The 16,019-nt window shown below is 35.0% G+C and overlaps 1 protein-coding gene and 1 pseudogene across 3 annotated transcripts; both read left to right on the forward strand.

The window, feature by feature from the left end:
* Positions 1–1,378: 1,378 nt before the first annotated feature.
* On the forward strand, positions 1,379–6,127 carry LOC120169105 (probable LRR receptor-like serine/threonine-protein kinase At2g16250). 3 transcript variants are annotated; one of them, XM_039177324.1, is made up of 6 exons: positions 1,379–1,893; positions 2,012–2,976; positions 3,064–4,015; positions 4,173–4,301; positions 4,947–4,975; positions 5,184–6,127. In XM_039177324.1, exons 2-6 carry the CDS (start codon positions 2,064–2,066, stop codon positions 5,783–5,785), a joined length of 2,625 nt encoding a protein of 874 aa, XP_039033255.1. In that variant the 5' UTR covers positions 1,379–1,893; positions 2,012–2,063; the 3' UTR covers positions 5,786–6,127. The 3 variants fall into 3 exon arrangements, with proteins under 3 accessions (XP_039033255.1, XP_039033254.1, XP_039033253.1); XM_039177323.1 differs by having other exon boundaries at positions 1,379–1,608; positions 1,693–1,893; positions 2,012–4,015; XM_039177322.1 differs by having other exon boundaries at positions 2,012–4,015.
* A 2,030-nt stretch (positions 6,128–8,157) lies between these two features.
* Positions 8,158–14,230, forward strand: LOC120169110 (annotated as a pseudogene).
* Positions 14,231–16,019: the final 1,789 nt, after the last annotated feature.

Below are 16,019 nucleotides of genomic sequence, written 5' to 3' on the forward strand. Positions count from 1 at the left end.
AATAATGGCACGTTAATAAATTAATTTTATTACAATTCGACCACATCCAATTATTGATGATTGTCAACCCTACTAATAAAAAAAAAGAATAAACTTGACGGTCCAAAATAGGGATAGATCGACAATTAAACACCAACTGGGGATACAACATCAAATCAAACCCTAAAAATCTACGACTTACTACAAGAACAAATAAAGGTTACATAGGACTAAAATGAAGTGAACTTTATAAGAAAATAAAATTTTTGAAGAATAAATCACTAATCAGTTTTATTTATGTCTTGATTAATTTGAATCGACATGCATCATATATCTGATTATGGTGGATGAGTCTTCCAGCAGGGATTTTATGCATACACAAAGATTCAAACCCGAGACATTGCTTAAGCGATATCAAACTGCTTACCACTTAAACCAACCCCCAGTTGGTACTAATCAATTTTATTAAAAAAAGGTCGTAATATCTTCAAATAAGACCAACTGAATTTCTATAGAGTAGCGATATTAACCAGTTCGTCTAGTGGAACGAGACACTAGATCCCTTAAGCAAGGTCATGGGTTCAAATCCTGACGATTGCAAATGGAGTAAACTGGGTTAGAAGGGTCGACCTTGCCTCTGTAATAACCGATCCGAATTAATCTATCAATAGATCAAATACCCGTGGTTATACCAAAATTAAAATATTAAATTACTGCTAACAATCTGCCTTACCAACTCTTTCTAATAGAACACATCATGATATAAATGTACAATAAATCACAAAGTTCAATTGTGCGTTTCATTGTACACCAACTTTCACCTAGACTTCCTTATCTCTAAACATATTTCAAATGTTAGTTTACCTATGTGCAAAAGAATAGTAGTAGCAAGCAAAACAAATATTACGTTCAACAAATAAAAGTTCATGTATTAGATAATAATTTGTTATATTATTAACAAATTATTAAAAATAATATTATAAAACAAGCATATAATATAATAGATGAACTAGTTAATACGGAATTTCTTTATAATGTTATTCGGGCATATAATTAAGATTACGTGAACATTAATTCAATCACGTTAAATTAATAACAAATTTACATATTAATCTAATATTTAAAGCTATTTAAAAAGTTTCAGATCACCACTTTAGAACCAACAAAGTTACAACTTTGGATCTACTAATGATATTATAAAAGTAAAAGGACTAAACTAAAATAAAATGATTAACAGAGAGGAGTAAACCAAAATTAATCCAAATCAAATAAATACGTAGTAAAAAGAAGAATTCCACTGTTTGATTGATCGTGAAACATATTGAATGATAATGACGTGAAATGATTCCTTGTTTTTATATGAATACCACGGCAAATTTGTAGTTTACCCGAGCGGACATTCACGACCAAGGCCGGGGCGCAACCTTTCTTCCACGTCAATGAATCAATCATAAAAGTCCATCCACCATTGAAGCAGAAATCTGGTTCAAAAACTCGTTGCTTGCTTGCTGCGTTAGTAATGATAATCTTTTAGAGTTCGTTGATAGGCCGAGTTTTATTAAATAGCTCCGGTGGATAGCGAAAGCGACGCAGTGTTGGCAAAAGATCCGGCGGTTCGGCGAAAAAAATGTTATTTTTCCCTCATTAATGTCCTCTGACCCTCTCTCTTAAAAGCTCGTGCCATCATTCATTCTTTTTTCTTTTTTTCTCTAGAAGCAGACAACTACCCTTTTTAGCATGTTAGCTACTTGGCTTAATCTTGAAGATTAGCGTTTATAAATCCTACGTTTTTTCTGTTTCTGGACTTAATCACATGCAGTTCAAATTAATCTTTTTTATTGGTAAGTTATTAATTTTGGGTCGGCGGTAACAAAGGAACAACATCGAGTGCAGAATCATAGCTCGTGATTGGAGGTAAGAATTTACGAAGAAGAAGACGAAGAAAAAGTTCAATTATTTTTTTCATTTTGGTAGTAACGGTAATGGAGAACATAGAAATCTAATAGTTTTATTTTTATTGTATTATTTTCAGAGACTTAGCCTTTAAAGAGCTTCATGAGGATTAATTAGCTTTCACATTACCGATGGAAGCTCAAAGAAATGGGCTACCAATTTTGTTTATAGCTGTAATCTTGTTCTTGATCCAGTGCGTGGTAGCTCAGGGAGTTTCGATAAGTTCTCAAATCGAACGGTGGGCATTGCTCGACCTTCGGTCATCGTTGGGTCTCCGAGCGAAAGAATGGCCGATCAAGGCGGACCCTTGCACATCGTGGTTCGGCGTCCAATGTCAAAACGGCACCGTCAGGAACATCACCGTTTCCGGTTTAAGAAGAACCAGACTCGGACGGCTGAGCCCCCGGTTCAATGTCGATTCTTTGGTTAATTTGACCCAATTAGTTTCTTTCAATGCTTCCGGCTTCCCGCTTCCCGGGTCAATACCCGATTTGTTCGGAAGCCAGTTGGTCCATCTCGAGGTTCTTGATCTCCGATCATGCAATGTCTCCGGTTCTATCCCTGCTTCACTCGGCAACTCGAGTCGACTCACTTCTTTGTATCTTGGTAATAACAATCTTGCTGGTTCTATTCCTTTGGCACTGGGACAGTTAAGCAACTTAAAATTTCTTGAACTTTCGGGAAATTCGCTTACTGGGTCAATTCCTTCAAGTTTTGGGTCTCTTGCAAACATTGAAAGGCTTGACCTTGGTTCAAATTACTTATCTGGGCCAATTCCTCCTGGTTTAGGTTCTTTAAAAGGTCTTCGAGTGTTTAATGTCTCGGATAATAATCTCTCTGGCTCAATTCCTTCTCAATTTAGTAATCTTTCTAGGTTGCTTGAGCTTGATCTTAGTAAGAATTCTTTGTATGGGTCGTTGCCTAAGGAATTTAAGATGTTAAAAAGTTTACAAAAGGTGGTGATTGAGGACAACATGCTAGCTGGACCTCTGCCTGTTGATTTGTTTTCAAGTCTTATCGAATCGCAAGTTGTGGATTTGAGTGGTAATAAACTTGATGGAGTTCTTCATGGTACATTTTGGTCAATGCCTAATTTGTGCTTCTTCGATGTATCGAGTAACAATTTTACAGGTCCTCTGCCTGCTCTTAGTTCTAATCACACTGTTTCTATGGCTGCTGTGTTTAATCTGTCGAATAATTTCTTTTATGGCACTTTGAATTTTTCACTTGGGAGGTTCAAATCCATTGATATATCGGATAACTATTTTCAAGGTAAGGTAGTTGACACCAGTGGAAGAAATGTCACTGTTGATAAGAATTGCCTTCAAGCACTGAACCAGAGGAGTTTGGATGATTGTAGGCTGTTTTATACAGAAAGAGGGCTAAGATTTGATAATTTTGGGGAAGGAAACATAATTCAGCCTCGTGCTGCAGAATCTCGTTCTGAGAGCCGAAAAAGATGGATATTTATCTTGGCAGGAGTATTTGGTGGAATTGGCTTCGTCGTAGTTTTGGTATTGGTGCTAGTACTGCTCTTGAGACGGTATGATAAGGGCATTAGGAATCAAAGAGGGAGTGGCAATATAGGGCCAGTTCCGGAAGGAGATAGCTCTCAACTTCCTAAAGATCCTGCAAATGTAGATGGCTCTGGAGATCCATTTACTTACGAGCAGTTGCTCCAAGCAACTGCTAATTTTAGTGGTACGAACCTTATTAAGCACGGCCACTCAGGGGACTTATTTCTTTGTGTCCTGGAAGGTGGTATCAGTGTGGTCATTAAAAAGATCAATTCAAGCTCTTCCAAGAAAGAACTGTACATGACAGAATTGGATTTATCCAGAAAGCTTTCTCACGCGAGATTTGTCCCTCTGTTGGGGCATTGCTTGGAGCATAAAACGGACAAGCTTTTGGTCTACAAGTATATGCCAAATGGGGATTTGGCCAATTCATTTTACAGGGCTACCAACTCAGATGATGATAGTTTGAAGTCCCTGGATTGGATTACGAGGTTGAAAGTCGCTACTGGAGCTGCTGAAGGCCTGTACTACTTGCACCATGAATGTAACCCTCCCCTTGTTCACAGGTATTCGATGCTACAAACTATAAATCTCAAAATCTGGGACTAGAATGTGACTCTATATAATAGCATTTTGAATTTGTTGCTCACCTTATCTTTCAACTAGCTTTATCGTTTCCTTTTCAATATCAATCTTTAATGCTGTATTACTTTGTGGTTAAAGGGATGTTCAAGCAAGCAGTATCCTTCTTGATGATAAATTTGAAGTGAGACTTGGAAGCTTGAGTGAAGTTCATGCCCAGGAGGGGGATACACACCAAAGTGTGCTCACGAGGTTGCTTTGGAAGCCACAGTAAGTATTATACAAGTTACTCTATTTTTACCCTTTTGCCATATATTTGCCAGGATAGTTTAAAAGTTTATTTATTCGCTTTCTCTAGTAATTTTATATATCCGTTCGTTTTTAAAAAAAAAAATCAATTATATTTATTGTCCGTCTCTTGTCTATGTGTTGTCTATTCTTTTCTATCATCTGTGCTGCAATTGCTTTTAAACACATGGCTTTGCATGCTCCTTTTATATTTAGCACCTTTGATGCTAAAGATGACTCTTCTAGTCAGATGGACCAGTTCCATATATGATGTTGAATAATATAATCTCACTATTTGTGCTACACTTTCATTTGCCAGATTTAGTCTTCAACTTTGGTTTATGGCATTAGCACTGGATAAAAATTTATATCCATGGTGATCAGCCAGTCATACTGGATAAGAATTATAAACTATAAAAATCTCAAATTCTTCCCAAGGGCGATGGAGTGATGAAATAGGATTAGTGATGAACATATCTCAGCACACGAGATGCAACTTTGAAATTTGATCTCGATGTGGACTAATTAGATGTAAATTAATATGCATATGAGCAAGAGACAAGTTCTCTTTTCTGTTATTGTATCTTTTGTTCGAAGATATAATGAAATCCCCTTTTCGATGTGCAGGACCTCTGAACCAGGCCCCTCAGGTTCAGGTACGTAAAAGTTCGATTTCGGGGTTGTTAATATTCACTATTCTGGGGATTCACTTCATTGATTATCATTTATGTGTATCTTTCAGCCAATAATACTATATCCTTTCTTAAGAAACACCAAAACAAATATATCCTAGCCCTTTTTCTGCAGCCATGACATTTTTGACAGTAGATCATAATTTTTATATGATTCTTTGGAAATGGACAGGCTCTGCTTCAGCTACTAGCGCTTATGACGTGTATTGTTTCGGAAAGGTATTACTAGAGCTTATAACAGGGAAGATTGGCATCAGTAAAGCAGAAGATGCATTTACGAAGGAGTGGCTAGAGCAAACCTTGCCTTGCATCAGCATATATGAAAAGGAATTGGTGACTAAGATCATGGACCCATCATTGATTGTAGATGAGGATCTACTGGAAGAGGTATGGGCAATGGCTATTGTGGCAAGGTCATGCCTTAACCCAAAGGCTTCAAAAAGACCCTCAATGAAACATATACTCAAAGCATTGGAAAACCCTTTGAAAGTGGTAAGGGAGGAGAGTTTCAACTCTGTGAGGCTAAGAACAACTTCGTCGAGGCGATCTTGGAGCGCCGCGTTCTTTGGTAGTTGGCGGCAGAGCTCATCAGAGAGTGCCACCATTTCAGGCCACCAAAATAGAGAAGGTGTTGGTGGTTTCAAACAGTCGGGTAGAGTAGGGTCTCATGGCAGCGGGGGTATCGAGCACTCACCTTCACGTAAAAGGTTATCGAATGAAATTTTTCCTGAACCGGTCGAAATACAAGACATGGAGAGGTTAGATGAAAACTAGTTGATAAAAGGAGTGTTTGCCAGTGTGTTAATGAGTTTTAAAGGGGTTATGTTAAGTGCCTGTTCGAACATTGAACCCCTTTGTTTCTAGTCGTACACGCTCGGGTTCGAAGGCAGTCTTAGGAAGAAATCTTACGAGCGATCCCGTCTGGTGGAGCTGATGCCTAACCGCAGCCGAAGCCAGCCATGGAGATGAGAGGGGAGACTATACAGGGAGTGAGATTTTTTATGATATTCGAAGCTTGTTTTGTAATCTATTTATCATAACCAGGCAATTGTTATTGTAATTGGCACTTTCTCTTGCATATCCGATCATATATAGAGTGTAAAATTGCAGATGATTCGATTGAAACGTACCATTTCGGCCATAAACTGGTACTATGCTGAAGTTTCATTCCGATCAAAATGATGCCTTACAGCAGTTTCAGTCCATTTCTGATAATATTATGTGTACCTACCAATTTCGATTAGTACATATTTTAATAAATTTTAAAATATTTTAATCATTTCTATATAATTACATTTAAAATACAATAATTTTAAATTTATATTTGTATATAAATTCTTGGATTAAGGGGTAAGTTGCTTGATATTACTTTAAGTAATGTCCCAAGAAAGACTCGATCGCTTACATTGAACTAAATATCACGTCGCTTCAGATCAACATCAGACTTTTGCCTATCAAAAGCAGCCTTAAGCCTGTCTCGAATCAATATTATAGCAGTTCCCTCGGTCTCCTGAATAGGATCAGGTCATACAACCCTCCTCTCAGATAACTCAATCCAACATAACGGGAAACGACACCTACCATCATACAAGCTCTCGTACGATGCCATATGAGTAATGGTCTGATAAATGTTGTTGTAAGCAAATTCAGCTAATGACAAGTGATCCTCTTAACTGGCCTGAAAATCTATAATGTATCCTCTTAGTATATCCTTTAAAATCTGAATAACTCGATCAGATTAACCATTAAATTGTGGGTGATAAGCCGTACTGAAATTGATACATCTGTTAAGTATTTTTATTCATTTCACGTGGAGAAAATACACTTGACTTAATACGTCGTACAATAATATTTATCTAAAAAAAGTGGACAGGATTTCATATGCAATGTTGCCATCAAATTGCGGAAAAATATTTTTTTATATTATCACTACAGCATCAGCAAAAGCAAATCACAGGCAGAAAAATAAATGAAATAAATATAAACTTTTAAATATTTTTTCAACTAGAGTAATATTTACAGTGCTTAAGAATGATGTCGGGATTGCATGACAACCATGCTACTAAATTACGGCCGTAACACAGAATAACAGTCGCATCATAATTGGTGTGAAGGTAATCGCAACGTAATATTAACACAATGTGATAAGAGAATCACATCACGACTTTTACGGTCTAAACCCGTTACATAACACCGCAATAAGTAAAAAAAATTACTCCGCAATGAACATCCAAATTGTTCTAAATATAAAATTACATGGATAAAATACTCGAATATTTTGATTTAACAAAAAAAATTAGTTGACTCTATTCCTATATATAATAGGGTAAGGGGAGGTAGGGTGGTAGGTTGTCCCAACGTCAGGTTGAGAGCAACTTCCGTGAAAGACCTCTGTTATGAAATACCCTAATTTTTTTTACTGTAAGAATATACATTAAACAATAGTTAATATTAAAATATTAAAATATGAATGTAAAATATATGAATATAATATTTTAGAAATAATGTGATTTTTTAAAATTAAATCACGCTCATAAAAGCTGTTATAAATTACGTAATATTCGTAACATCGCAACCGTAATTTAATATTGTGATGACGATTTGGAGAAAGACGATTGAAGGACATGATATCTTTTACAAGACAAGCTCTATGCATGATAAATTTGAAACATAAGTGACTCGAGTCATATATAAAGATTAAAAGACGTCATGTTGTCTTATCATCTTTTCTAAAATTATCCATCAATGTCAACATATTTTTCAAATATTATAAAAATGATCCTAATTGAGAAAATTTAAACTCAGGTACAATACACAAATTGAGTAATTCACCGGGTTTGTCCGCTGTATTTTCGTTTTTCTGAGAATTTGTCCGCTGTATTTTCGTTTTTCTGAGAATTTGTCCGCTGTAAAATAAGAAAGATGGGCTCAACTTTTATTCACGATCCACCAAACGACGGCAAGTGTCTGTTCATCGTTGTTGTTTTAGTGGTTGGGGTGGAATCGGAGAATTCGGATCAGAGGAATTGAATTCCCTCCCTTTTGATTCCTCTATTAACCAACATGGATAATCCACTTTCGATTCCGATTCCAGATTTCTGTTTAATGTTGTTCATATTTCCCTTTTCCCCAAACTAAGGGATTTGTTCAATTTGAGTTGTGTGTGTCTCTTCCTCTTGTTTTCGGTTGCAATCTCATCACATTTCCAATATTTTTCCTAATAGGAATCAGATTCCCAGCCTTTTGTCAATTCCACTTTAACTTCTTTGCACATTCATCCTCCAGATGCCTATTTAATTCCACCATGAGAATTCCCAAGAAGCCCGTTGCCTTTTGCCTCTCCATCTTCTCCCCTGACTTTCCCGCTCCCTGTTGCTCCCGTTTTCTTCGCTTCTCCACTGGATTTCCCGCCAAAATTAAACCCATCTACGCTGCAGGTTACTACCTCATCTTTCGTCCTTTTTTAATTTTTTTTATTTGTTCGTCATGTTGCATTTATCATTTGCATTTTGGAGTTCTTTTTCCCATTGGTTTGGTTGTTTTGATTGAGGTTAGGGAAGTTGTTTGTTTACTTTGGTGTAAACTTTGGGGGAATAGAATGAAGTTCATTTAGTTGGAATTGGATTAGTTTTGATTGGGAAAATTGGATTTAGGCGTTACTTGGCGCATATGTTGGAAGATTCTTAGGCTTGGAACTTAACGTGGTGCGCTGTTTGGTCTTTTGATTTGACTTCTGAGGTAAGATGTCAAGGTTTTTGCCTAACTGTCTCTAGGAAATCTTGCTGTTTATTTTCCTTAATTATTAACTTTCTTTTTTCTTTTTCACGAGAAGAAAAGTCTACATGAAGCACTCGAGTTCATACTAATTTGTTCAGTGTAATGCATTATGCATGATGCTATGTGCAACCAAATAATATGGGTAGTCTGGCTGGTATGTATAATCTAATTCTTGCATTCTCATAAGAATCTAACGCAATTGTTAAAGATGACATGAGCTTTGAGTTATGAATATGCCGCTGATTTTAATAATTAGACTTTATGCTTTCTCAGTTAATAATCCCGTGTGTTTATCATTAAAGGCAGAGTTATGTTCATTCTACTTATGCACTGCGAATGATATTCATTCTTCTAGGTCATGATTATGTGGTTTGTATGAGACGTGTTAATGGAACAGGAAATTGATTTGAGATCATTTTACCATCAATGATAACCCCCTTTTCTCACTGCTAATCTATTCAGGATTCAACAATCCAAACTCTCGCTGTTCAAAGGACCATAGTGCTGGGACCATGTTAGGTGACAAAGCATCACAATCTGATCTCATGGCCAATAGCAATGGTGGTGAGGAACCGAATGTATGGTCGTCACATGAAGTCGGATGTAAAATTGATATAGGAAAACAAATTTTCTGCAACAGGTCACTGAATATGAGGAATATTGTTGCTGTTGGATTTGATATGGATTATACCTTAGCTCAATACAAACCTGAGACTTTTGAGTCTCTTGCCTATGAAGGCACAATCCGAAAATTGGTATATGATTTGGGCTATCCTCAGGAGGTTTGTCGACTTTCTATAATTGTAAATCCATACGAGGAATAATGTTGCCAAACTTTGTGTGATGTGTAAAGTCATGCTTATAGTGATAAAATTTCATGCAGTTACTAGCATGGACGTTCGATTCAAAGTACATGGTTAGAGGCTTGGTTCTAGACAAAAAGAGAGGCAACATCTTAAAGGTTGACATGTTTTTCTGCTACTGTTCTCCCTAGTCAGCTTGACTTAATAATTGTCTCTCTCTCTCACACACTTTCTAAATCATCAACTCTGCTTAACTATGATTTGTGTCATGTGATGGTCATGTTTTTTAACAGATGGATAGACATAAGTATGTTAAAGTAGCATACCATGGGTTCAGAGAGTTGTCCAAAGAAGATAAAGTTGGCACCTATGGGAATACACTCATACGGGATTCTTTTGATGAGCCAGACTATGCCCTTATTGATACACTCTTTTCACTAGCTGAAGCATACTTATTTGCTCAACTTGTTGACTTTAAGGACAATAATCCTGGAAAAGTTCCGGAGGGAGTTGAGTAAGAAATTCAACTGATGCTTCAATAATTTTATAACTTATCTACAAAAAACCAAATAATGTTTGGAGAGTTGCAGTCAATTGGGCTTCCATTTGTTTGTCAATTGGAGAGTAGCACGTCTTGGTTGAAATTTTTCTATGTAGTTGTTGAACGGTAATATAAAAACATGTTCAGTGGTTTGATGTTCAATTATAACATTAGGTACTTAAATAAATCCTGATTCCTTTTATCAGGTTTTTATATTGAGAAAAGTTTACTATCAATGATGCTTTCAGTTATGCTCGCATGTACAAGGATGTTCGTGCTGCTGTTGATTTGTGTCACCGTGATGGAACTTTAAAGCAAATGGTTGCAAAGGATCCTAAAAAGTATGTTAGACAATGACATTAATTTTTATAATTTTAGATTACGACTAAATTTAAGAATTGTTGTTAGTCAATCCCTATTTTGATTTGAATGAACTGGCGAAATGGAGCTGATTTTTCTTTGTGTGAACATGTTATAATAATGCATTTTAGAATGCAATTTTTTGGACCTTTTTTATTTATTGTTATCCATTTCATTGTCAGGTATATCAATGAGGACACCTCTATAGTACCAATGTTCAAAATGCTAAGGGATTCTGGCCGTGCAACATTCTTGGTGACAAATAGGTACATATCTCTATGATTTCAAATCTTAATTGTTTAGGCGTGAAGGGTAGCATGGGTTTCGATGCAAAATTTCTAGTCCTTTTTTCATTTCAAACAGATTTTGCCCAATGTTGGAAGTTTATGGCGTGCATGCTATATATGGCTTCACTTCTGTAGTTGGGAGTTCATTGGGGTTTTTGCATTTTAAAAGAACGTGTGTATATGCATCCTTATGTTATCATATCTGACTTCCATTTTCCAGAGGCTGTTTGAACAATCAGTTAATAATTGACATCTCTTGCAGTTTATGGGACTACACAGATATTGTAATGAACTTTCTCTGTGCGTCCTGTACATTGGATGGTAGCTTAACTTGCAATTTTGATTGGCTCCAATATTTTGATGTCGTCATCACTGGCAGGTTGTGTTTCATCCAAGCTCAACATGCTAATTATAGTTTTAATCTTTCTTTTCATTAATATCTGAAACACATGCTATCCACTTTATTCTTTGATTTCTGACATTGAAGATGAAAGTAACCTTGCAGTGCAAAACCTGCTTCTTCCATGAAGACAACCGCGCCAATATATTTGAGGTTGAACCTGAGTCTGGAATGCTTCTCAATACTGATAATGGAACTCCTATGCCCCAGGTTGGGTGAAATATGCTACTGTCATTCTGTATTCACTCAGTGTACGACTTTATCTTACGATAATTTGATGATTTAAACATATCTTTTTGGATAAAAGGTGGGAAATGCATCACCAAATGAGTTACCAAAGGGATTAAACAAAGTTACAGAGTCTTCCAGGTATTCTGAATATCTAGTACTGGATATTGATAGATTTATCTTGTAGGGATGTCATTTGTAGAATTATATATGAGATTACAGCCAACACTTTATTTGACCTTGTCAGGGTGGCAGTGTGGCTCATCTACATAAGTTACTTTCTGTAGAGTCAAGTTCACAGGTGAATCTTTTTTTTAATGTGATGAATCATAAATGACTTGTGGCCTTCATAAATTGTTTTATTTAGATCACTCTGGTCTCTGGCTTGTTGAATTCCATAGTAAATACTTTACATAATTTGGTCCCCAAGTCCACCTTGGAGGCCTTCATTTTGATTTTTTTTCTTTCGAAATCTAATTAGTTGTGTGCTTCTATTAGGTTCTTTATGTTGGTGACCATATCTACGGAGATATTTTGCACAGCAAGAAGGTTCTTGGTATGAATTATATATTTATTCTTCATCCTCCTGTTTTCTTTAGCATTTAGATCACTCATTATTGTTTAATTTAATTGTGTGAGATTGATCTTTGAAGTTTGAACCTATCTGAATGGGTGCATTAGTACTTCTAGGTTTATGGAATATAATGAGATTCTGTGGTATGCACCATTATTAGATGGAATATGGAGTACAAGTATTAATTTTTTGTTTATTATTTTCCAAGACGACAACAATTCAATGAATTATATTAAACAATTGAAAAGCAAATGTAACAGAGCAATGCATCCACAATGCCTTGTATTATTTTCTCATGATCTGAATGTATTATTGGGAGTTAATATTCCTTGTGTCGTCAACATATCTCTACATGTTTATCATCATTATTTTCATTGATTGTTATCCTATGGTCGTTGCTGTTATAATGAGCAAATAATGTAGCTTTATATCTGTATGTTAACATTTGTTTTTCTTTTGTGCATAACTGCTTTTCAGTTTATTAATATACTTGTCATTAGGATGGAGAACAATGCTGGTTGTTCCAGAGCTTGAGAGGGAGGTTGAATTGCTTTGGGAATTCAGAGATATGCGAAAGGTGCGTTCTGCATGTTGATATGATGTTAAATTGAGATGGTGTCATGGTCTTTCATTCTGTATCATATTATATGGATAATATTGTGTAAAATTATAATTTATCTACAAATCAACAAGAATATGCTGTAATAACAATTAATTCTGTAACACGGATGATTTTAACAAGTTTTTCTGGGAATTCTGCACAAATGCAAAAGTACTGAATATAATTGTTTTAAATTGGGTCTCTATGAGAGCTCTAACAGCCTATCCTGATTGATCTCTAGTATTTTCTTTCCCTTTCAACTAATACTAGTGCTTTCATGCAGCAACTAAGGTTGTTGAGGAATGAGCGAGATCTTGTCGAAGATCAAATTCATCATTTGACATGGTCTCTTAAGTAAGGGCTTATTTAACCAGTCAAAACATTCTACTTTATGTAACCCTATATTTAATCTTTGACTAATGTTGAATTTTCTGAAAACATTCTTCTATTTTTCTAATTAATTGCTACTTGATCATATCAAATCATTAGTTGCCCGCAAGCCTTAAAGTTAAGAGGACAAGGAAGAATTTTCTGCTTTGCTTTCGTAGTACTTGGTTTTTTGTTATTATTATTACTATATGAAGAGTTGCATACCTATGGTTCAGATTTGAGAGACTGTGTGATCATGAAAAGCAGAAAACGACTTTAGCTCTGGGTGAACTGGAGGTTAGTTTATATGTCCTGATCTCTTTCATGTGTTGCCTTATGGAAGATTTGAAGCATTCGCAGATATTTTGTGTTGAATGGTTTCCCTAAACAGTCTCAGAGGGATCAAGTGCGACTTGCTCATCAACAGGCTCAACGGGAGTGTCACCGAAAGGTGCAACTTTTTTCTTCTCCTTTTTCCTTCTACATTTGGGTATTCTTTTAAGTTGCTTAATATGCTGAGCAACCTAAATGGTGCAAGCAACCATTGAATCAACGGTACTAACAATGGCTATTTATCTATTCACATAATAGTTCCATAAGATCTGGGGACAACTCATGAAGACTGGCTATCAAAACTCTCGCTTTGCCCATCAGGTAAGTTGTAGACCGAACCATCCATCATCCATCTGATAGAGGTTTGTTACGACTCACCGACCGGCCGATTACTCATTCCTCCTCTGGCTCAAGCCCGGGAGGTGGAACTTTGGACGATGAAACCTTAAGGAGCCAGTAGAACTCATTTGAAAACAGTACCGGCTTATGAGCACAGAGGGAATGAGAGTACTTGGTCCGTCTACTGGTCGTGACATGGTGCAGTAATTTGGCTTTACGATGTGTTGCATGATGATGCAGGTGGAGAGATTTGCGTGTCTATACACTAGCCAAGTCTCCAACTTGAGCTTGTATTCCCCAGATAAATACTATAGACCAAGTGAAGATTTCATGCCACACGAGTTTCATATTCTTCCATTGTGAAATAAATTCTTATTTGGAGGCTTAAAAACAAAGCCTCGACATATTCTGTTATTCTTACCCCGGCAATACTGTATTTAGTTTACTCATATCTCGTCTGTTGATTGGAAAGGCATATGCTTCTACTTCTACATGTACTCATGGGATCCCCATATAAAGTAGATGTATTTCTTTGGACGTCGAATATTTGTTCTCTCTCTTTTAATTTACGGAAAACTATACTATATACCACCGAACTTTGTCTGTAGACTTGTTTATATCATTTAACTTTCAATTTTACTAATTATAGCATTGAACTTTGATTCCAGCTTCAACTATGCCGCTTCGTTGTTTAATCGCCAACGGCACGATGATATGATTAACCGTCGTTGATATGATTACTACATGAAAGGACTTACCATGTCAGTGACATACCTTGATTGTAAGTGAACTAAAGGTTTCTATCTTACTAGGGATCATTTTGGCTCAATATGAAACGTTAGGGACCAAAGTATTCCAAAATAATTGGGACTAAATTGACTATTTGATTAAAGGTTAGAAGTAGTTTTTGGTATTATGTGTTTCTAAAATATAAAAAGAAATTGATGATATAAGTGAAGGCAATATAATAATTTTACTTAAAAGTGTTTTTGGCCAATTATAAATTTCAGATTTTGAAAAGAAAAAAATTAAAAGTTACGTTTACTATTTTTTTATAACTGAAAAATACTTTTAACTCTAAAAGAAATTAAAAAAAACAATAATAAACACACCCTTAAACATAATAAGATTCAGATTTAAACGATAAAAGAATTTGAAATGTTATTCCTTTTCACCCACTTTACTAAAACCTGTTCATGAATTTCACGACGGAGCAACGAATATACCGTTTCGTGCCAATTGGTTATAAACTTAGATTTTATCGTAATTTTAATGTTTAAAGATTACTTAAAAAAATTTATTCAATAAAGTAAATATTTATTTTAGGTAAGAATTATTATAGAAAAAAAAATTGATTACTAGGTATTTGGCTCTATAAATAGAAGCTATGTCTTAACTTTTAGAATAATTATGTATTTTTTAATATCTCTTCAACTTTTAGGATTTATGTTACAGAGATAATTTGTAGATGTTGGAAGAGTGTTTTGGGATATATTAGGTTTTGGTATCTATACCGGATTTTGGTATACCTATGATATCATGTATTTGTATTATTCATGTTATCTACTTTTATATTGAATTGTTGTTCATCTCGCTAGTGGAGATAGACAAGGCTAAATCACGCTAAATCTCATATCTTTTGTGTATGTCTTATTTTATATTGATATCGTTGTGTTTATTTTTCAGTTTTCAAATTCTTAACAAAGGCAAACAATCACGAGTCGAGTTTATAAAATTATAATTTGAATTAAATTAAAAAAAATCAAATTGAATTAAATTAAAAAAATTGATTTTTTAAATTGAATCAAATTTTAATCACTTCTACAAAATAATATACTGACATTTTTCCTTTATTATTGCAATCAACTTGGCTGTCCCCTCCGCCAACTACTATCCATTATTCCTTTTTTTTTATTTTATAAAATTCACTATTTTATTAAAAATTAAAAATATAGAAAATTAAAATGAATATTTACAAATATAATGGTAAATTTAAAATATAATTATGACATTTTACTATTATCATTGAGATAAATTAGCCACTTAGATCACATAATGAGCAAAGAAGAAAAATTTTAAAAATCTAACAAAAAACTCAAATAAAATAGAGATACAAACAAATATGATTACATCGGTAAATGAACCACAAAAAAAGATAAAACTACCGAAAGACAATCGACCAATCGTAAATCAGAGTTAAGCGACGTGACAAAACTATCCACGAACGCAAAACACGTATCCAAATCAATCCGAGAATCCAAAGCAGATAATATCATCATAATAACAAATAAGCACCATATTGATCAGTCATGACGATGTCAAATCTAACATCGAGAAAAAAAGATAAAAAAAAACAACGGCAAAAAATTGTAAGCTACCAAAAGACAGAGAAAAAC

This window comes from Hibiscus syriacus, unplaced genomic scaffold, assembly GCF_006381635.1.
Source record: "Hibiscus syriacus cultivar Baekdansim isolate YM2019G1 unplaced genomic scaffold, ASM638163v2 tig00111745_pilon, whole genome shotgun sequence".
NCBI lineage: Eukaryota > Viridiplantae > Streptophyta > Magnoliopsida > Malvales > Malvaceae > Hibiscus > Hibiscus syriacus.

Coding starts and splice junctions, on each gene's coding strand:
- LOC120169105 (XM_039177322.1), top strand. CDS start 2,064: ATGGAAGCTCAAAGAAATGGGCTACCAATTTTGTTTATAGCTGTAATC. Junction 4,016..4,172: donor AACCCTCCCCTTGTTCACAG/GTATTCGATGCT, acceptor TTGTGGTTAAAG/GGATGTTCAAGCAAGCAGTA. Junction 4,976..5,183: donor ACCAGGCCCCTCAGGTTCAG/GTACGTAAAAGT, acceptor GGAAATGGACAG/GCTCTGCTTCAGCTACTAGC.